Source organism: Endocarpon pusillum (genome assembly GCF_000464535.1).
Source record: "Endocarpon pusillum Z07020 unplaced genomic scaffold scaffold1719, whole genome shotgun sequence".
Taxonomy (NCBI): Eukaryota; Fungi; Ascomycota; class Eurotiomycetes; order Verrucariales; family Verrucariaceae; genus Endocarpon; species Endocarpon pusillum.
This window is the reverse complement of record NW_006916062.1, coordinates 252,146-273,379: the sequence shown is the minus strand read 5'-3', so window position 1 is coordinate 273,379 and position 21,234 is coordinate 252,146. Positions and strand designations below refer to the sequence as shown.

The 21,234-nt window shown below is 50.2% G+C and overlaps 5 protein-coding genes across 5 annotated transcripts; 2 read left to right on the top strand and 3 right to left on the bottom strand.

Moving 5' to 3' along the window:
- Nucleotides 1-229: 229 nt before the first annotated feature.
- Nucleotides 230-2,234, bottom strand: EPUS_00923 (uncharacterized protein; the record flags this gene model as incomplete). The annotated part of the gene is made up of 3 exons (XM_007802482.1): nucleotides 230-1,909; nucleotides 1,961-2,117; nucleotides 2,179-2,234. The coding sequence occupies 3 exons, from the start codon at nucleotides 2,232-2,234 to the stop codon at nucleotides 230-232; spliced, it is 1,893 nt and encodes a 630-aa protein (XP_007800673.1).
- A 3,245-nt stretch (nucleotides 2,235-5,479) lies between these two features.
- EPUS_00922 (uncharacterized protein) lies at nucleotides 5,480-5,768 on the bottom strand (the record flags this gene model as incomplete). The annotated part of the gene is made up of 2 exons (XM_007802481.1): nucleotides 5,480-5,517; nucleotides 5,576-5,768. The coding sequence occupies 2 exons, from the start codon at nucleotides 5,766-5,768 to the stop codon at nucleotides 5,480-5,482; spliced, it is 231 nt and encodes a 76-aa protein (XP_007800672.1).
- A 3,875-nt stretch (nucleotides 5,769-9,643) lies between these two features.
- Nucleotides 9,644-12,008, bottom strand: EPUS_00921 (uncharacterized protein; the record flags this gene model as incomplete). Its single annotated transcript, XM_007802480.1, has 2 exons — nucleotides 9,644-11,908; nucleotides 11,967-12,008. The coding sequence occupies 2 exons, from the start codon at nucleotides 12,006-12,008 to the stop codon at nucleotides 9,644-9,646; spliced, it is 2,307 nt and encodes a 768-aa protein (XP_007800671.1).
- Nucleotides 12,009-14,655: 2,647 nt separating this feature from the next.
- EPUS_00920 (Patatin-like phospholipase domain-containing protein) lies at nucleotides 14,656-16,359 on the top strand (the record flags this gene model as incomplete). Its single annotated transcript, XM_007802479.1, has 1 exon — nucleotides 14,656-16,359. One exon carries the CDS (start codon nucleotides 14,656-14,658, stop codon nucleotides 16,357-16,359), a length of 1,704 nt encoding a protein of 567 aa, XP_007800670.1.
- Nucleotides 16,360-17,988: 1,629 nt separating this feature from the next.
- Nucleotides 17,989-19,168, top strand: EPUS_00919 (Serine/threonine-protein phosphatase PP1; the record flags this gene model as incomplete). The annotated part of the gene is made up of 4 exons (XM_007802478.1): nucleotides 17,989-18,168; nucleotides 18,223-18,624; nucleotides 18,714-19,013; nucleotides 19,073-19,168. 4 exons carry the CDS (start codon nucleotides 17,989-17,991, stop codon nucleotides 19,166-19,168), a joined length of 978 nt encoding a protein of 325 aa, XP_007800669.1.
- Nucleotides 19,169-21,234: the final 2,066 nt, after the last annotated feature.

Sequence of the window (21,234 nt, the reverse complement as noted above, 5' to 3'; positions counted from 1 at the left end):
CACATGTACATATAGATACCTCATCTCCTCCAACATCGGCAAGGTCATGGATGGAATCCGAACACCAACAACACCAACAACAATAATAACAACAACAAAAAGATATAGAAAGATTCGCTATGCCTGCCTAACTCCCTTACTGCCTTTCATCGCGACCAAATTCACAATCTACACATCCACAATCCCCACGCCCCAAAAAACTTGGAGGACAAAAAAAACCCCTTCCAGCTCAAGTCTTGATCTTCTTCGCCGCCTCCCCTTCCGCCCTGTCCTCACTCCACCCCGCCGCACCTGCACCCGTGAAGTCCTTCCTCTTCTCCCCAACCGCGAATCCAGACTCCGGACCTGGACCACCCGTGCTCGTCGCAGCCGCCCTACCCCACCCCAGCGGCGCACCAACTTGCACCACCGGCGTGGGGAAGGTTAACGGACTGGGGAGCATGTTGCTATCATGACCACCGCTGCCGCCCCTCCCGCTGCCGCTGCCTGCACCGCTGCCAAGGCCCCAATCCGGGTAGAAGCTCGACGGGCTGGGTAGCAGGTTATCCGCTACAAATCTACTTGGTAACGCGGAGATGGGGGTATCGATGTTGTTGTTTCGATTATCGACGTAGGCGTTGCTGTTATGGGGTTGCGGGGGCCGGGCGAAGGGGTTGGGAGGGCCGGAGGCGCCGGCGCTGAGGAGAGCGGAGGCGGAAGGGGAGGGTGGAGGAAGGACGACGGAGGAGGAGTGCGAGCGGTTGCGGTTGCTGTTGGAGGGTGTGGAGGTAGAGGCAGTGGCTGCGGTGGCTGCTGCTTCGGCTCCACCAGAGTTTTGGTTCGTGCCGGCTGGGGAGGACTCGTCTGCAGTTCCGGACTCGGCGTCTGAGGCTTCGGAGGGGATCTGTACTTTGAGGCGGGGGCGGGCAGCGGCGGATCTCATGGATGAGCTGGTGTTGGTGCGGGAGGGTGGGATGATGCCTTCCGAGGACATGGTGTTAGAGCGACCGGGTTGAGGGGTTGAGCGGGCAAGGGGAGGTTGGTGGCGAGGCCGTGGCTTCGATTCCGGTGAGTCTTCTTCTTTGATGTCAGGTCGTGCAGGATCGGGTGATCGACCAAAGAAATGCGATGCCAGCACTGAACCGCTTGCATCTATGGGGGTGAATATGCTGCGGGATTTAGAGGAGAGATGTTTAGGCTGAGGTGGGCTTTGGGGCTCAGGAGGTCTAAGGCTCTGCTGTGGAGGAGGCTGGGGAGGAGATTGAGATGGCAACTGTTGATGTTGCGTTGGTGGTGTCGGTGTCGGCTGTGGTCTCTCTTGCTGCGGCAGAGCTGGCGGCAGTGATTGCCTTCTGTGCTCCTGCAAGAATGCTTGATGGGCTTGTTGCACCTGAGCATGCTGCGGATGCTGCTGCGGGTGCTGATGTTGTGCATGCTGCGGATGGTGTTGAACGGGTTGAGGAGGAGTGTGATGTGGAAAGTGTTGGAATTGCGGTGGAGCTGTTGGTGGAGGATTCAGGTTAGGATGAGCGCGGTGATCATACATTGATTGATTCGGCATATACGCGAAACCGTTCTGAGCGGGCTGTGGAGTCGTTGCCCGAGGATGCTGCATCGGCACGAGATTGGAGCTGGATCGCCGAACAGTCTCTCGAGAGGATGGTCGTGAGGCCATCTGTGGTTGCGGTGATCCATGCTGTCCTGGGAATATGCCATTCTGGGTAGGTGGTGATGCTGATGGCACAGGATGTCGAAGGTGACCAAACGGCGGCTGATGCTGTATGTGAGGCGGCATCATCTGTGGCGTAGGCTGCGGTGGCATTGACTCCTCTCTTGGAGGTGACATGTCCTCGTCGTCATCGTCGTCATCATCTCCACCACTCTTGCCTCGAAAGTCCGCAGGGCCCTTGTGCTCATGTGGTTGTCCATACTGCATATAATGTTAGCCATGTTCATTTCTGCTTCGCCATAATCTCCTCACATATTGATAGCGGCCGATGGTTTCGTTGATGTCTCCCGAGGAGAACTCATAGAGCTTCTTGTTGTGACCAAAGATGATAACGGCGACGTCGACAGAACAGAGGACAGATAGTTCGTGCGCTTTCTTGAATAGACCGCCTTTACGTTTGAGAAAAGTTCTAGTTGATGTCGCGATTAGTTTCATGTTCTTCATGGGGCAACGGCTTGGTAGCTACATACACGGAACGATTTCGATCATCCTTGATCGCTTTGATCTCAATCTTTCTGCGGCCCATCACGAGCTCTCATGCACATGTAATGTGGCTATATAGTTTGTCTCCAAGCCTCTCTCCCTCTCTCTCTCTCTCTCTCTCTCCTTTTTTCTCTCTCTTTCTTCTCTTGCAGGCCACGAATGTACCGTTCAGCCAAGTCGAGGCAACACGGGTGCAGAACAGAACAATGGATTGAAACTAGCAGCGGGACAAGAAGCGACGATCGAAGGATGTGAACTGGTCGATGACAATGATGGTCTGTACTCTCGAGCATCAAGTGCGGAAAAATGAAGCGCCGTTGGAATGCTTGCTGACGGTGTGATTTGGAGATGCAGGTCTAGAAGTTAGGAGTTCTAAAGATAGAGTCGGTGGAGGGAGGGTCCCTTTTTTCTTTGGAATGTGGGAGGCTGAGGCTGAGCAGAGGTAGCAGAGAGCGCGAGGGCAGTGGAGAGGCACGAGGAACTACCCACTAACTACTGGACCGCCCCAACCAAAACGAATAAGCGGCAGAGGCTGCCCTTTCACGCCTCAGCTTTGGCTCCAATTTCGCTTGGTTCATCTCTAATTAGTTAAAGCCTTGGCTAGCCGACTCTCTTTGATCCGCCGCATCGGGTCAATTGGGTCAACTGGGTATGGACGTACATGGTACGAGCACTCAACCAGTCATCTTGCTGCTTGACATACTTCCACCCAATCACTCTCCATGCACGTCCCCACGGTCCAACAACGGCCCTTTAGTAATCAGCCGCCATCAGATTGCACCTCGCTTAGTCTATCCTTTCAACACCCATTACGGAGTAACTCACCAAAGAGCTGGGCCATGATCAATCACTCTTCCACTCACGCATAAGCTTAGGTACCAAATTGCACCCCGAGGCTCCTTGTGCAGTGTGAAAGACTGCATGACGACCAACTGGCCTCCGGGTTTCGTTGCTGTAATTTGCTATGACTCATACTCTGCCATAGATATCGTATTTCTGTGAATCCTTTCCCCTATGTTGTGGTCTGTTGAGTATCAACATATAATGGATGTCGGCACAAATTTTTTTCCTTGGTGATGAGTCTGGAGATTAGAGGTATCACGTTTAGATATCACTCGTCGATCAGCTAGGGTGCTGGCGATGCATCTATCATTCAAAGACAGCCTGGGGGATCTTGAGGAAAGAGACGATGTGTGATGATGTTGCAGCTTTCAATAAACGGTATGTGAACGATAAACTGCTGTATGTGAGAATTTTATCTATGTTCGGCTCGCTTTCTCCGAAACAATGGTCCATCGATTCGACCCTTCAAGCTCTGCACACGGAGTTCTGATTGCCGTGACTGTCTCTGTAATTGTTTTCCGCTTCTCGCTGACACTGGTTCGAGCTTTGCTTTCGGCCTTCATCTCAGGGGTGCTCTCATCTACTAGCATTGAGCTAACTGTTTCATCGCTGCCGTTTGAGTTTGCCTCAATATCTCTCAGGGTAAGTGTTGAGAGGTCCCGAAGTTGCTGAGTGATCCTGTGTGCGCGTACGAGGATGTCGAAGAAGCATGCAATATGAAGGACACTGGACAACAGTCGCATGTCAGCCAATGCATCAAGTGCTGGCACACCAGTATGGGGCCTCGATACGACTTACGCGAGTATGAAGTATATAGCATCCATTGTCCACTTCAGGATAATGACGCCAACTATAAAAAAGGATAGGAATGAGAAAGCGAGGAATAGGTCAAGCATTGCCTCCACTCGATGCGGTAATTTGCTGCAATGGAACTGGACGAGATCAAGGACGGAGAGCACAAGAGAGAACGCGAGCTGTTTTGAGAAAGGTGAGCAAGAATGCGAATGGAAGTGAGCCGGATAGAAAGAAGCATACAAATAAAAGCTTAAGTATGTTGAGATACAGAAATGCCGATCTGGTAGATCTTGCGTGTACAACGCCAAGGGGTATACCAGCAAGGGTTGCAGCAACAAGAGTTGAGCGAATAATGGAGAATAGATCCAAGACCAATCGTGACCGTTTCTGTTGGCGGGAGAACTGGACGAGAGAGGGTGAATAGCTCCGCTTCTCTTGTGTGACCGTCTTTAAACCGGGTGTCCTGCTTGGAGATGGGAGAGGGAGAGGCAGCTTGTTGGTAGGGATGGTGGGTATCTGCTTCGACGCCATTGGAACAGCTATAGGACTGATGTTCTCCCGCCAAACCTCGCGACTGCTTGATGGTGAAGACATGTTCGTAGTCAAGTAATCTTGGAAAGGGGTACGTAGAACTTGAGATTCAAAAGCAAAGAAGGGACATTGATCTTAACAGCTATACGAAGCAGTACCGTTCCTATTTGACTGATTCTTTGAGGCACAGATCCGTGTTTCGAGCTATGTACATGACCTCAATTGTGATACGGTCGCGTACCTACTAGCTCGCTGGTCGCATTGGGGGCGGCAAGGCATGCCTGGTTCCTCTGTCCGCAAGCTTTCGTCCCGCTGGGCAGCTCTTCCCGTGGGGTAGATTCTCTTTCCTTCGGCGTATCATCATCTTGCCATCCTGGATAAGCACGTTAGAACTCTTGATGTGAAACACTATACCTTGATAGCCGCGGTACCGTTTGTGGCACATCGGCGGCTACAGCCGCGCTGGAGACGTAAACGCGCTGCAAAGATATACACATCAAGTGAAATTTGACTCGAAGGGTGATGCCTCCAATCTAAGCATCAACTTGAATTGCAATCCTGTGTCAGACAGGTGCGAAGGCATGAATGCGCTACTGTGTAGCTTGAGCTCTGTCTCCCTGCCTCCCTGCCTCTCGAGGAAGCCCGCCCCCAACTGACCGGTCCGGACCTCATGGACAGAACAGAATATGGAGGCTAAACTGACTCGAGGCAAGGCACACACAACGTACAGCAACAGAAGCCTGGATGGAGACCATGTGGCATGGAAACTAGAAGAATGGCAATGACCATAGCGGAATTTACTATGTAGAGGTAGGAGCAAGACTGACAAATGCAGACTTGCATGCCGAAGAATTTCCGGTGCATTAATTCAGATCAACATCACCCGAGGTGGAACTTGTCTTACTTTGACTCGCTCAGTGGCGATTTCTCCTGCTACTACTAATTTGGGTTGGATGGAATTTGCACCCAATGAATGGGTAGGAATTGATGGAAGTGGTAACGACTGTTTGTATTGCTATGTGAAATTTCGAGCTTGTATGGTGCTGGCCATGCCCTCCCTCCTTGAGTCTCCATACCACGTACTCCCTAGCCTCCTGATTTCCTGTTGGCCTGCATTATTCAAAATGCGAATGTGGAGCACTCGCAGCCGGTAGGCTCTGTTTGTAGCAGAATTAGTGATGAGCGCTGTCGAATAGCACATACATGGTGACGTACCTTCACCGCACTTCGTGCGATCGGTAAGGTTTCTGATTAGGCAGTAATTCCATAGACTGCAAGTAAGGGTGCAGCCGGGGTCGATCTCACGCGCCTCGGGCTGAGGGGAGTCAACAGGGACCGCGATGGCAGTCAATGGAAGGAGGAGGGTGATGAGAGCCACGCTCATGTTGGTGAAGCTGTTGAATTGCATGTTGATGATGGTGGAGTTCGACTCTCCTGTGTTTGGAAGATGGGATTTTGTTGAAAGATGTTTGGTATTCAAAGGCGGTTGCTGTGTTGGTGGAATAGATGAGCAAAGTCAGGGCATCTCACGCTCCTTATATGCTTTTTGGATCTCATGGATCATCCACCTCGACGTCATTCTTCGTTTCCGTGAAGTCCCACGACGTGAAGCCTACTTGCTGATCCCAACATCGTAGGTGTGCTAACAAAGTATTGTTGTACGACTTGGAAGACGTCGTCACAAATCGTGTGGTTCGATAGAGAACGTGGGTGGGTACGGAAGCAACAGCTGACGCCATTCATTTCTTCTTCAGGTACAGTGGATGCATCATCGTCGCCACTCTGCAGGTTACTCCAATGTAACAACGCACAGCTTGAGGAACCTGTCGTGAATTGCATGATCCAAGCGAGGACGGTACCCACAATTGACGCCATCCATTTCTCTTTCGAGCACGGTGGCTATGCTGTAGGCGCTGTTTACTTGCGGCCCAAGGATCGTAAGTAGATTTCCTGATCAAGAAGTTGAAGATCTACACATTACCGAGGGATGGGCATTTCCAGGAGCCTCATACCATAGCATACCGGAACTCAATTCAGAGTGACGATCGATGCTTGGTTAGGTCGGCCCGCGCATAGCATTTTCGATTTTCAATGCCCAGATTTTAGGCGAACACTGACTAAGTAGACGCACAAGGCAGGGGTGAACGAATCGATGACTTTATGCATTGTGTGTGGTCGCACCTCATGATGATCAGATCGAAGAATGAAAAGGTGCAAACGCCACGAAGTAAGGCATGGTGGTTTCGTTTCATTGAGGTTGACGACGTTGTGACTATCGTTTGAGTGGTTGAGATAGATCTGTAGTACCAAGTACTGTACGAGCTAACGTATGGGGAGCTATAGCTGAACGAGCGAGATGGATCTTTGGTCCCCACTGAGTCGCTAACCAGTGCAGATCCATTCCAGCCAAGTCAGGATTAGGCGATAGGCATCGAACTTTGCAACCACTTTGACCCTGCATAAGCGAGTATACCCGCTGATCCTCCTGTCGAGTCAGACAGAAGCAAGGGCTGGACCGTGGCTACATACGACGAGCCTCATCGAGCCCTATAGCAATATAGCACCAGCAAAACATGATCGTCCACGCAATGTTGGTGAGATGAGCAGCTTGAGTATAGCAAGCGAGCAGATTACTCACAGAATTGAGGTATCCTTACCTATACGAAATGTGTGCAAAGAGATCTATCATATTTCTCTTCTGACTCAGCCGCCGTTGGATTGACCACCCATCATCACTGGTTATTGTCAGAGCCGTACTTTGACGCCTCAGTCAGATGGGTTAATTACAACACAGGTGCGGCTTGTAACGACATTTCATGGTACGGACGAGGTCGAATCTGTGGCCAGCGCTAGCCTGAAAGCATAATACTACGTAGTAGTACGTAAATACGGCATGGTGCAACCTTGAGTTCAGTCCATCAGGCCCGCCTGAGCATGCCTTTGATGCTGCGCAGTCTGCCCCTTGCTTCAACTCGTGTCAAGATCGAGCTGATAGCGAGGCACACATGCAAGCAAAAACGACAGCCTGTTCACATCGCTGGAGTGCCATAATCAAGGAAAACCAAGCGACCGTGACAATCCTCAGATGTCGCACATTGCACCGTGCGCAGAGAGGTATTTATAGAGATTTCATGCCGAGGCTTTCCGGCCCGGCCATTACTGGTGGTACTAGTACTAGTGGGAAGTTAACCGTGAGGACCCTCTGAATGGGAAATTCGAGATTGTTCCAACGGATCAGACCCAACAGATGCGGAGAGTACTGTAAATGTACATCACGATAGAATAAAGAATTGGTCTTGCGGCTGTAGTAAAGCTGTCTTTATTTAGCCATGACTCTGCTGTCACGATTGGAATTTGGACCAAGATCGGGGGGATCTGGTGGGATCTGCAACCATTTTAGCCCCAGGTACTCCGTACGTACTACGTAGTAGTACAGATCTGGAAAGCTTGGATGAGGAAGCTTCCCCAATGGGTCATCATGATATCATCAATATCATCCACCAACCTCTTCAATTGAGACCAAGGACGCACAAGCAGTAGCGAGCTCAACCTGCCTTTGTGAATTCTGTGATCCCCTAGTACCACTGCTGTAGACAATGGTAAGCCTCGTTAAGCGCAATGATGAGCATTGCGAGTTTATAGAGTAATCTCCTAGGCAGACCTCCAAGACACGGCCATCAGCCATGCCTCCCAAGAAGACGCCAGCAAAGTCCAAAGCTACAAGGATGCAAGTCCCGTCATCGAAAAGGAGCAAGCAGGAGGGAGCTACTCCCTAGCAAGAAACAAGGCCAGAAGAAGCTGCAAAACCTGTAGCATGCCTGCCAGCAACAGCGCCCAAACAAGAGCTCTACACCTCGTCATCTCGAGCAGCCAAGAGCAACACCTCAAAGAAGCGCAACTCCCCACCCTCGTAAGAAGACAGCTCGACCGAGAGGACCAAACCACCCACGAAGGTACCATGACAAGGCACGCGCACATCAACCTGTAATAACAAACCCTCCTCCTCCTCCTCCTCCTATCCCAAACCCAACCCCAACCCCAATCCAACACCCAAACAACTAATCACCTACCTCGTCTTCCCATCCTCCCTCCCCCTCGCCTACCCCACTGACGAACACACCTTCTCTTCCACCAACAAGTCATCCAAAACCTACTTCCACACTCCCCTCCCCCCACAAATCCACCCCCTCCAGCACCTCCTCCAGGCCTCCCTCCTCTCAAAACCCTTATCCCATCAGCTCAGCCTCAGAAGCATCCGCACCCTCCCCAACCCGCCCTTCTCCCTCACGCCTCAAAACCGCGTCTGGGAAGCGCTGGAAGCGGCGCGGAGACGCAGCATCGATACAAGACTGCTGCTTACACCTTCAAGATGGGAAGAATGCGTACAGACGACGAAGATAAGTGCACGGAGGAGTTTGAGGTATTGAGGGCGTTGGGGGACGGTGTGGGATGGGATTGTCAAGGACCATTAATGAGAGAATCACAGGGTCGGGCTGGGGGATGTGGAGGATACGGTGGGATTGAGGAATTGGGTGGAAGGGGTTGTGGAGGGCATGGGTGGAGAGCCTGGGGATATGGGGCTGGAAAAGGTGGGAGGAAGGCATGAGTAAGGAGCAAAAATTGAGAGTTGCTTTGGTGGTCGTGTGGGAAAGAGCACTTGGCGCGAGTCTGGAGGGGAATGCTGGTGAAGTGAGAAAAGCGGCGGTGGAATTGTGATTTTGCTTTGTCGAGAAATGTGGAAGACGCTTTCATTGTCGGTCTGCTGACTGCATCAGCCATAGATACAGGTAGAGACGTTCATGAAGCCTTAAGAGGTATTTGCATGGGCTCTGAACAAAGACGACAAATTTGGAAGACACCAACACTAACTCCATTCACATCTATTCGTCTTCTCATAAACGCCGTATGGATGAATCAACGGCATCGTGTTTGAATAGATGCTGTAGTAAAAAATATCCTGCCGCTGACAGAACTCCAAGCAGAAGAATGAAGAACGTCACTCAGCCTGTAAATAGGTCCCTTCGCTATGCAACGCTGTAGAAGGACAAAAGCCATCCATTATGCGTCTAGAAAGTGCGCATTCGTTTGCTAAAATCAGAAATGTGAGGTGATTACCACCCGACAAGAGAGAAGAATGTAAGAGTAGCGCAGGACAGAAGTAGTTCGTCAACTTGATGGACGATCTGCCATTTCGCCAATACGCAATAGAACAGGACTCTCATGAAAATCGACATGCCCAGAACGGGAGACGTAGACTTCCGGAGAATAAGCAGTATACGTAGGTCAGCCCAGGGTCCTGCCTCCGCTGACAAGTGCTTGATGATGTTGCCTTTGAAGCGACTGAATCGGGCCTACCGCAGAATTGCCATTCATGAATAGGTCCGTACTGCTGGCCAATCCTTGGTCTTTCAAGACACTTAACCATCTGTCGCCAACTTCGAGCTTAAGCGCTTCGAGTCGCTGCCTGAAGTCATCCTGGCTCGTGTCAATTCGTGGGTCATTTGCAATCTTTACATTGTTCCTCCCGGACAAAGCGGCTTGATTTACCGTAGCTTCGGCCGGTTCTCTAGCCCCAGGGCTCCTTAAAAGTGGCCCGAAAGCGTCCAGATTGGTTGGCGGCAAGCCCGAACCTTGCTCTTCTTCTCTTGACAGGTCCACAATGCGCCTTCGAGGGACCTTTCGGCGGCGACTCGAAGTGATGGCATGTTCTGGTTGAGACTTCTCAATGGCGATATCGGAAGGAGATGAAGGTGTTAAGTGGTTCTTGTCTTGAGGTTGCGGCGGTTGAGAAAGCTGAATGACCTCAACAGGGCGGACGACCGGCGGTCTATCACTCTCAGGAACTCTATCCTGAAGAAATTGGCGTTCGCTATACGTCGGACTATTTTCGTCGATGATGATGTCTTCGGAATAACCAGGTGTATTGCGGAAGAGATTAAAAATAGTGATTCTATAGTTAGTGCGCCTGGTCAGAGGATTGCGCTTGACGCAAATGCGGTGCATGTTTGGCAATCCGGTCAATCTTGCTGCTTCCATCGGATCCGAGATCTTATTATCCTGCACATTGAGGTTTTCCAGTGACAGCAGTCGTTCAATACCAGCCAGAGAAGTGAGTCGATTATGCTTGAGCTTCAACGTCGTAATGGCGGGAAGTGGACTCGTGGTTAATGAATGTAGCGATTCGATCATGCAATTTGAAAGGTCCAGGGAAGTCAACCTTGTCAAGATCGACAGACTATCGGGAATCTCTGTAAAGAGGTTTGACGAAAGGTTGAGGGACCGGAGCGTGTTTGCTAGTGGTAAAAGGCTACTGGTCGAGATCGAGGTCAATGAATTGTCTGCAAGGCTCAAATACTTTAAAAACCTCCACTTGCTGGCGGGTAGCGATCCGAGGTTCGAGGATCCATAAACACTTTCACTCTGGTGACGGAGGAGGGAGTGTTCGCTAGAGTTGGAGCTGCCAGATTCAGATCTCTTAATCTTCGAGGAGCAGCTTCGAACATGCCGGTAAGTAGAGTTTGCTCGCGAGGATAATGGGCGGATCGGTGAAACGCTACCATTCGGAAAACTGGGTGAGGCCTCCCCATCTTTAGTTTCCCCTTCAGCAACAGCGAGGCTTAGGCTTTCTGCGGGTAGTCTACCTGGTGACCCTGGATCAGAGTTGGAACGGCCTACAACACTTTTTGCAGGAGAGGGAACAATCCATGCAAGAGTAGATGATTGCTGGGTCTTGGTAGACCTGTATCTGCGCCTCTCTGTGTCGTCCAGAACGATGTTAGTTATCAGGTCACGGGGGTCATCGAGATTTGCTCGCTTGACGGTGAGCAAGCTGAGCTGCTCGGCCAAACGATCCCAGCCGTAGAATTGCCGGAAGTCCATATCGACGATGTCGAGTGACTGTATATTCTTGAATGCGAATAATGGTACGGCTGTGTCAAATGGGAACTCCTCGTATCCTTGGATGAGTCGCGCCCGGTGATCAGGAGAGAGGCGAAGAGAAGGTAGCTTGGTGAACGCCGAGTATAAATATTTGAGATCAGCTTCCAAGGCAGCTTTAGCTTTCTCTGATTTTGTGACACCACCGGAGCCTCCCAGGCCAAAGCTTGACCACAGAGAACTCATACCAGACATTACACTCCGCACGCTTGATACAGAATGGATAGAGTCTTTGTCACTACGACGCTTACTCCGAGGTTGATTAAGGAAAGACACGTAATTGGCAGGGGAGGTCTCGGTATGTAGGTTCTCGAGACGAATATTCATCGGACCAATCGCAATGTCCAGTTCTTCTAGCCGCGAGAGAATGTAAAAAAGATGATGAGGAGTCAAGGTCAATTGAGCGGGCTTGATATTGTGTGACATGAAACTTAAGCCACCAAGTGAGAAGGCCGTAATGAGAGAGCTTGAGGTATTTGAGGTTGTTGTCGGAGTGGTAGGAGAGGAGAGGCTCATCAAACTCGACGTAGACGCATTCTTCGCACGCTGTCGCTGCATTTGCAAGCTATTTGCAAGTGCTTTTTCGTGGGTGCGCACGAAACTCGCCAGGCTCTGATGGACACAATGTCAGTACAGAGCCGTGCCATCATCACACTGAACTCATGCTCACTCTGATGAAGAGCTGTCCATCTTCACTATTAAGCTTCTCCATTGCTTGCTCTTGGATTTTTTCCAGTACCTCTGGAACTCCAGCCTAGAGTTGGCGATGGTTATACAATCAGATGCAAAGATATATATCAGAATCTGCGCATTCATTGGAGCCTAATAGAATGGGTGCACAGTCAGCGATGACCCAGCTGCAGATATCAGGTGCTCTCTTACCTTCTGGGCAGCACATTTTGTGACTCGATGCGTGAAGTGATCCCAAGACCGGGCGTTTTCGCGGTAGATCAATAAGATTGCTGATAGAAATTTTTGGCCGCAGCCTCGAATCTCTGTGCTGCAATTAAGGTGGAGAATCAATGTCTTTTTGTGAAGGACTCGCGTCTTGGAGGCGGATGGGGCGCACGCGGATGCTGCTTTACAGGCAATGGGAGCGAGGTCACAGGGCCGCAGATAAAGAAAAGCGAGTTTTGGAGGGATGAAAGGCCGTTTTGGGCATGTTGTGGGAGCAGGCAACTGTTCGAGGAGTCTGTTTTACCATGGAAGAGCACGAGGGATTCACTATCATATTCGTATTTGCAGTATTGGTAAGGGTCTATCAGCATTTCCCCAATGCCCAGGGCCCTTCGGCCTGGTACTGACTGCTAATCACACAGTAACCACTGCAAACCACTGATAGTCAGCTAGTAATGCATCCTGGTCAGTCCAAGCCTGAATTGGATCTGACGGGAGGCCAATTTTCCCCCTAGTCATCTGCTAATTTCCAGGCAAGGAACCATCGCGACTGGCAATTGGCTTTCTCCACCCCACGATCACCAGCAAATGCCAATGAGAAGCTCTCCGCACTGCAACTCTTGTGCCGTTCAACAGATCCCCACGGCCATGGTGCATGTCAGGACATGATCGTCTGCTTGGGCAAAGGAAACTGTCCGTTTAGCAGCGGGAATCGCTATGTAGATGGGGTTCGAAAACGAAACCTCAATGCTCACTATGCAGGGACGGGATAGGGAACAGTGCAATCTGTGTCTGCTCGCTCTAACTACTCGTGAGTCGGAACCCTGTGTTCACCGCTCCGGTCACGGCGCCTGTTCATCACACCCTCTTCCTATCTCAGATCTGCCACTAGTCTCGTTTCACTGATCGTGAATCACGGGCTGTCAAGAACATGACCACAGCTCCCAGAGAGCTGCAATCGACTTGTCATAGAGGCCTCTCTTTTGTCGTAAAGATTGACTCACGTTCTCGAGAGGTGTTCAGCTGTGCTCTCTTCTCCCTCTTGGTTGCACAGAATATTGGCCAGTCCATGACCGCCATGACCACTCAACCTGGCTCAAGCGGAATGGGAGCTCCTTCCGCGATTGTGTGCAACCTCAAGCGCGGTCGGCTGGACTGCATCTGTAGTAAGCATAGTGGCCTACAAAGATGCCGCTAAGGTGGGGGTATACTACGTAAGTAGTGGTGGCAATTTGGTCGATAGATTGCGTGCATTGTTGCGTCCCTTCCACTCCATATTTTGTTCTCCCTCCGCGCTTCTAGCGTCGATTTCGGCTCTGTTCTCGGCCTCTGATGCCGCTTTTGTTTCCACATGTATATAGTATAGTAGTCTCGTTCTGACACCACGAGCCGTTATGATATGAGTGATCTTGGCCATTCTAGCTGCTTGACACTTGCTCGAGATTAGTGAACCGGGCGTGTCACTCAATGGCCTTGGATGTATGCGCTTTACTCTCTACGTCTGATGCCACCACCCACATCGCAAAACATCGTGCTTGTCAGCCCGTTTCCCGCTTGGCTTAGTTTCGTGCAATCAAGCTGCGCAGTAACCTAGCCTAGAGTCAGTGCTTTATCGAAGCCGGATTGGAACGGTATTGGTTTCATATATGTGGCTGAACTGTGGCGAGCTGTTTCAGATCCCAAATTCATGGACAGGAGTGAATTAGAGTTCATCGATCGGGTTGATAGAGGCGGGAATAAGATGGGAGAGATAGACATGGGTGCCTTCCCTTTGCTTACTCATCCTTGGTGCTGCCAAGTCCCTTGACGATGGCCCCCACCACTCATGGGCTGCAGCCACGGGCATCCTCAATCAAGCGTTTTCCAAGTTCGTCATGGGTCTTTGGGCCTGCATCTGTATTACTATTGAAACCGAACTCTTCAGTTGCCACAACGTTCCTCAGACATATATGTCTTGATTGACCCACATGACATGGTACTCGAGCGCCAAAAATCCCTCCGAAGTCTCATACGCCCAAAAGACTACTTATGACCCCCGTACGCTCCCTGACTTCAATGAAGATTTTATTAGCCAAGATGACCTTGACGCGTTCGAAAGGGCATTGTCAGCACCAGAAGCTGCTCCTGTCACCGCCTTGAACGACTGGCGTCCAATATACCAAAGAGTGCGAAGGTCTAGGGCACGGCGGAAAACACCGATACGTAGCACTGACGAAACCAGAGAAGGTTACGTCTACTCAATCTTGAAATGGCCCCTACTGGCCTTCGTATTTGGCTGGTTGGTGTTTCTGTCAATCGTATACGGATTGACAAGACTTTACATATATTCCTATGAGCATTTCATAACATGGACTGGACGCAGGCAACGACTTCGAAGACAGCTTCAATCTACCACATCCTATTCCCAATGGGTCGACGCTGCAAAGCAGCTGGACAATTACCTAGGCAATGACAACTGGAAAATGCAGGCCGAATATGCTTACTATGATTATAAGACTGTTAAGAGGGTTACAGCGCAGCTTCGTGAACTCAGGAAGCAGGCTGAGATCGAGGACAGCGCAGGTGAGAATGCGGGCGAATCAGCGCAATCAGTTGAAGCACTTAAGACACTGCTGGAGAACTGCATCAAAAGCAACTTCGTTGGCGTGGAAAACCCAAGGCTGTACAGCGAGACATATTATGGGACTAAAGATCTTGTGCAAGATTTTGTTGAACAGATCCAGCAAAGCTTGAAAACCATTTCGGAAAGCACCAAAATATCCCAGGAGGAGAAACAGCTGTTTTTCAGGCAGGTTCTTGACACGAACTACGGGCGTACTGCTCTTTGCTTGTCTGGAGGTGCAACCTTCGCCTACTACCACTTTGGCGTTATCAAGGCTCTGTTGGGCACTGGAAATCTACCACAGATCATTACTGGCACATCTGGTGGTGCTCTTGTTGCCGCTTTAGCCGCAACACGAACAGATGATGAACTGAAGCAACTGCTTGTGCCTGCTTTAGCATATCGTATCCGAGCAAGCCCCGACAGTTTGTTTACGTGGCTCCGACGTTGGTGGCACACAGGAGCCCGTTTTGATTCTTTAGAGTGGGCCAGGGCGAGCTCCTGGTTCTGCCGTGGTAGCATGACCTTCCGCGAAGCCTATGAGCGTACTGGCCGCATCCTCAACGTCAGCTGTGTCCCATCCGATCCGCACTCTCCCACTATCTTAGCAAACTACTTGACATCGCCCGATTGTGTTATTTGGAGTGCAGTCTTGGCTTCGGCAGCTGTGCCTGGTATCTTGAACCCTGTGGTGCTTATGCGAAAGACTCGCGAAGGGACACTGGCTCCATATTCTTTCGGGCATAAGTGGAAAGACGGTTCCTTGCGGACTGACATCCCCTTGAAAGCCTTGAACTTGCACTTCAATGTCAACTTCTCGATCGTCTCACAGGTCAACCCGCACATCAATCTTTTCTTTTTCTCGCCACGGGGTTCTCCTGGTCGTCCCGTGACACATCGACGGGGCAGAGGCTGGCGAGGAGGTTTCCTTGGGTCTTCTATTGAAACGACAATCAAGCTTGACCTGCAGAAATACCTGAAAATTTTGCGGCATCTCGAGCTCCTCCCAAGACCACTGGGTCAAGACTGGAGCGAGATTTGGTTGCAGAGGTTCAGTGGTACTATTACGCTGTGGCCGAAGATCGTCCTTGCAGATTTCTGGCACATCTTGAGCGATCCTACCCCCGTGCGCTTGGCCAGAATGATCCAAGCTGGGGAGCGAAGTGCCTGGCCAAAGATCAAATTCATCGACAATAGAATGAGGGTGGAGAAGATGGTGGTGGAAGGTCTGCGCATATCTGGCACAAAGGGTGATCATGCACCCCCAACCTATGTACGCAGGCAACAGGACCAAGACGTTCTTGGAGGCGAGAAAGACGCAAGGAGAAAGAGCGTGCGGAACGGCGTGTTAGAGTCGATGATGAAGCGAGACAAAGAAGAGCCAGGGCCAGATCTGAGGAGGCCATCTCGGAGACACAACAGCATTGTTGAAGAAGTTCGGCGACAGAGCTCAGTCTTCTTTGACGATGATGCCGATACCGATGAAGAGGCTGCTACTACTTCTTCGGATGAAGACGATGAACCTGTAGTTGCTGGCGAGGAGCATGGGACACGAGTGGGGTGACCCCTGCGCCAGACCCCCTAGACGAAACCATATTCATTATTATGCTGTCAGCAATTACAACAGCCAGATTAGTATCATTGCCACTACGGAGTATTCTGAGGAACATTACTAATTCAAAAAGACGTTATGGCGCACAGACTCATGTCCCAATGTCCTAGAACGAGCTCTAATGGTACAAACTTTATGGGTGCATGACCACTGCATTACTTCCTAGAAACATGAGTGAGCTCCATGCTCTCCTTCCCCTTCATTATAGCTTCAAGTCCTCCGTTAAGCCTCAGTCCGATCCTTACACCCAAGTAAGCTTGATCACTGTGTTGCAAACATACCGTACCACAAGCCAAACATAAGATTGACGATGAAGTATCTGAAGTATCCTTTGCATCTGATAGAGGCACCCTGGACATCAATCTTCTCCATATGGTACAGGTCTGACCTTCTGAAAGTGGTACTTATGTAGGGCATTTTAGAGGGGGACTGTCTGGTGAGATAACTCGGGCCAGGGGGACAGTGACTGTTGGACAATGGTAATGATTTGGACAGTGATAGCTCTTTCTACCCACACCTCGCAAAGAATTCAGACAGTTAGACTGCCATGACGATGCAAACTCTATCAAATGCTGCAATTTGCTCTGCAATACCGAGATGAGTATTGATTGTGATGGATGATGCAGGGGAAGTTAGAAGGGCTCACAACAAGCCAGTTCCCAGAATCGAATTGCGCCTTTTCTTTCAGTCGGATCACGTCTGCACGCAGTTGGTAAAAAGCTGGCAATGCATGTATCTCTTAAACACCCAACCTGACCAGGACACCATGACGGATGAACACTAGTAGCTTGTACAAGTTATCTGGGTTGCATGTTGAGCGCTGTCAGTTGCCACGAGTGTGTGGTGTGTGTGGTGGTGGGAAATACGAAACACTGCCGCCAGAAAATCATCCACGCTAAGCCCGTAACATTCCTGCGACCCATCGAAATAGAGCATCCACAACACCAACAGGCTTTTTCCTGCTAATTCTGCCTGAACCATCACGAAGATCACAAGCAGCCGCCGCAAGCTACAAGCTCGTTGAATACGTTCCAGACGCCTTTGCATAATCTCAATCCAATCCCACAAGAAGAGTTTCTGCCCGTGAAAGCAGCCTTCTCTTCGTCCCGCACCCGCAAAGTGGAGCTTCATTCACATCTTTAGACAGGTGATCTGTGAACAACTTCTGCAAGCTATACTTCATTATCTGGTCGATACGGTAGCAAGGGGCAAGGAATTCTGCTTGCTTCACAACCTTTAGGCGCCCGATTGCACTTTGGTGCCTCCTTTACCTTTCGTCTGCGCTGCCAGACTACGCTAGATCAGTCAGCCAGAAAAGAAGGCAAAGCACTGCAGAGGATAGGGAGTTGATAGCAGAGTAGGAGAGCAGACTCCATCACAATACACTCTGAAGGTACGCGCATTTTACACTTTCCCCACACTGGCTTCATCAGTGGCTGAGAAGCAGCTCTGCATTTCGAGACGCCTACTAATCACTTTGGCAGATTGTGCACAAACATTGCATTACACAAGCTGGTTTCCTCTTGTCTGCTGTCAATTGACAGGCACTGCCTGCTCCGCTCTGTGTGATAGGCACAAACCATGGCCGACCAAAATGAGGTGGACCTAGACTCTGTCATTGACCGCCTACTTGAAGTCCGAGGAAGTAGACCTGGGAAACAAGTACAGCTCTTAGAGGCTGAAATTCGGTACTTATGTACCAAGGCTCGAGAAATTTTCATTTCTCAGCCAATATTGCTCGAGTTGGAAGCCCCGATTAAGGTGAGTACATCAATACATGAGCTTGCAGCGGAGAGGATACTGAGCTTTCGCTAGATCTGCGGTGATATTCACGGCCAATACTACGATTTGTTGCGTCTCTTCGAATATGGCGGCTTTCCACCCGAAGCAAATTACCTCTTCCTTGGCGATTATGTAGACCGAGGCAAACAATCTCTCGAAACCATCTGCCTGTTGCTCGCATACAAGATCAAGTATCCAGAGAACTTCTTCATTCTGCGAGGCAACCACGAATGCGCATCCATCAACCGCATCTACGGCTTTTATGATGAGTGTAAAAGAAGATATAACATCAAGTTGTGGAAAACGTTCACTGACTGCTTCAACTGCCTACCCATTGCAGCAATCATCGATGAGAAGATCTTTACCATGCATGGTGGTTTGAGTCCCGATCTCAACTCCATGGAGCAAATACGGCGTGTCATGCGTCCTACCGATGTAAGCCACATCCCCTGCATTATCCCACCATTCTGTAACAAAGATTTGAAACCCTTTTTACTGCTCCAGAGTGAAGCTGACTGTACCAGATTCCTGACTGTGGGCTTCTATGTGATCTGCTATGGTCTGACCCCGACAAAGACATAACGGGGTGGAGCGAAAATGATCGAGGGGTCTCCTTCACCTTCGGACCCGATGTTGTTTCTCGTTTCCTTCAAAAGCACGACATGGATTTGATCTGTAGAGCACATCAAGTCGTGGAGGACGGCTACGAATTCTTCTCGAAACGACAACTCGTCACGCTCTTTAGCGCCCCCAATTACTGCGGAGAATTTGACAATGCTGGTGCAATGATGAGCGTGGACGAAAGCTTGCTGTGTTCATTCCAGGTAGAACTTTGCCCAAGAGATATTTTGCAATTGACATCAGGCTAACGAATTGTCAACAGATCCTGAAACCGGCTGAGAAGAAACAAAAGTACGTCTACGGTGGTATGGGCTCTGGTAGACCCATCACTCCTCCTCGAAAGCAAAAGAAGAAGTAGCCGTTTGTTGAAGAGTGATACGAATGTTTCCGTGTCCAGCAGGTTCGGGCGGAGATAAATCAATACACACACCATCGACATCCCACTTTCTCACTACTTCTCAACTCTTCACCACCACCATGCGCCTTCGCGTTACGAGTCCTTGTCGTATTTTTCTTCCGCCTCACGCGGTTCAAATGCAACCTATCGATCTATCGAGTTCTTGTGTCCTCAAATAGCAAGAACATCAACAAACACCCCAATGCTTTGACCCGCATACCGTATACCTTATTCGGCGGGAGAACAGAAACGAGAACTTTAATGCAATGATGATCTGGATGGAAAGGAGGAGGGTTTCCACGTGTCGATGGCGGTATCGTGATACTCTCAATTATTCTTGCGTCATTACTTTAGGCCTCTGGTGCTGGAACTTTTCTTCCTGGCTGGTTGCTCAGAAAAGGTTGCGGTCACATGAGGGTATTGCGGTTGAGCTGCAGCGGTCTTGGAGTGCTAGACTCAACAAATGTACTTTTCTTGCGTTGTTTGGGCTTGGGATCAGATTTCAGATCCTGGGCATTGAGACAGGACGGCTTGTCTGTCAAATGCGAAGAACTTATTGGCAGCGTTGACCTTGAGCTCGAACTTCTTTTTTTTGCTGATGCTCTCTCTCTCTCTCTCTCTCTCTCTCTCTCTCTCTCTCTCTCTCTCTCTCTCTCTCTCTCTCTCTCTCTCTCTCTCTCTCTCTCTCTCTCTCTCTCTCTCTCTCTCTCTCTCTCTCTCTCTCTCTCTCTCTCTCTCTCTCTCTCTCTCTCTCTCTCTCTCTCTCTCTCTCTCTCTCTCTCTCTCTCTCTCTCTCTCTCTCTCTCTCTCTCTCTCTCTCTCTCTCTCTCTCTCTCTCTCTCTCTCTCTCTCTCTCTCTCTCTCTCTCTCTCTCTCTCTCTCTCTCTCTCTCTCTCTCTCTCTCTCTCTCTCTCTCTCTCTCTCTCTCTCTCTCTCTCTCTCTCTCTCTCTCTCTCTCTCTCTCTCTCTCTCTCTCTCTCTCTCTCTCTCTCTCTCTCTCTCTCTCTCTCTCTCTCTCTCTCTCTCTCTCTCTCTCTCTCTCTCTCTCTCTCTCTCTCTCTCTCTCTCTCTCTCTCTCTCTCTCGCTCTCGCGCTCTCGCGCTTCACATATGTGCCTCGCCGTATCTTCATCACACCGCGCACATAGCAACATATCGTCCAGTTCAGGCCTTCAACCCCATCTACTTATGCTTACTCGCAAGGGGCTCGTTTTGGCAGCTAGCCCGGACATACTCTTCCCCAATCGAGCTTTCAAGAGAACCCATGTCTTTACCCGAACGCTCTCAGTTGTATGCTTCTGCCTTCCCTCCTCTTCTCGATGACCTGTCTTTGACACACATGGCTGATCGATATCCATTTCTGGTTAGAGCGCCAATGACCTTGTCGCTGTTGGCATAACCCAGATTGAACAGGTGAGGTACCAGAACTTCATTTCCTAACGGTCAGGCAGGTCGCCCCCCAAGGAAATGTCATGAGGAAGATATCGATCGATCAGATGATATTATGGTATTTGATAACCGACCAAACCGGTCTGCCCGCCAAACTACATGGGCCTACTACGGTCATCTGACTAAACCTCCTTACGCCCTGGATCAGTGAATGAGCATCCGAAAGAAAGAAGCCATTGGGCGAGGGGCGAAGAAGATTGCCGTGTACCGTCAAATTTGACCATGAAAGAAAAGGCTACACTGTAGCGAATGTCTGATCGTCCAGATAGACGCTCATGGTCGTCCCTACGCTAGACCATAGATGGTGCGCACAGCACAGAGCGGTGTATCAACGTAGGGATGTGATTCATGTTCACGGGAAAAAACGCCGACCCTCCCCCCATTCTTGCCCCGCGGTTCTAAGTCGAAAACATCCAAGCTACTGGGCTATCGTGAAGGTGCTCTTCCTGCCGAGGAATCAAAGCATGGAACAAAGACGTCGGTGAGTCAAGATGAGGCACCTCAAACTCGTAGAAAACAAATCCGCCAGCCAGAGCCCTCTCAAACGTGCAAGGAGAAAACGGATCGAGAGCGTATTGA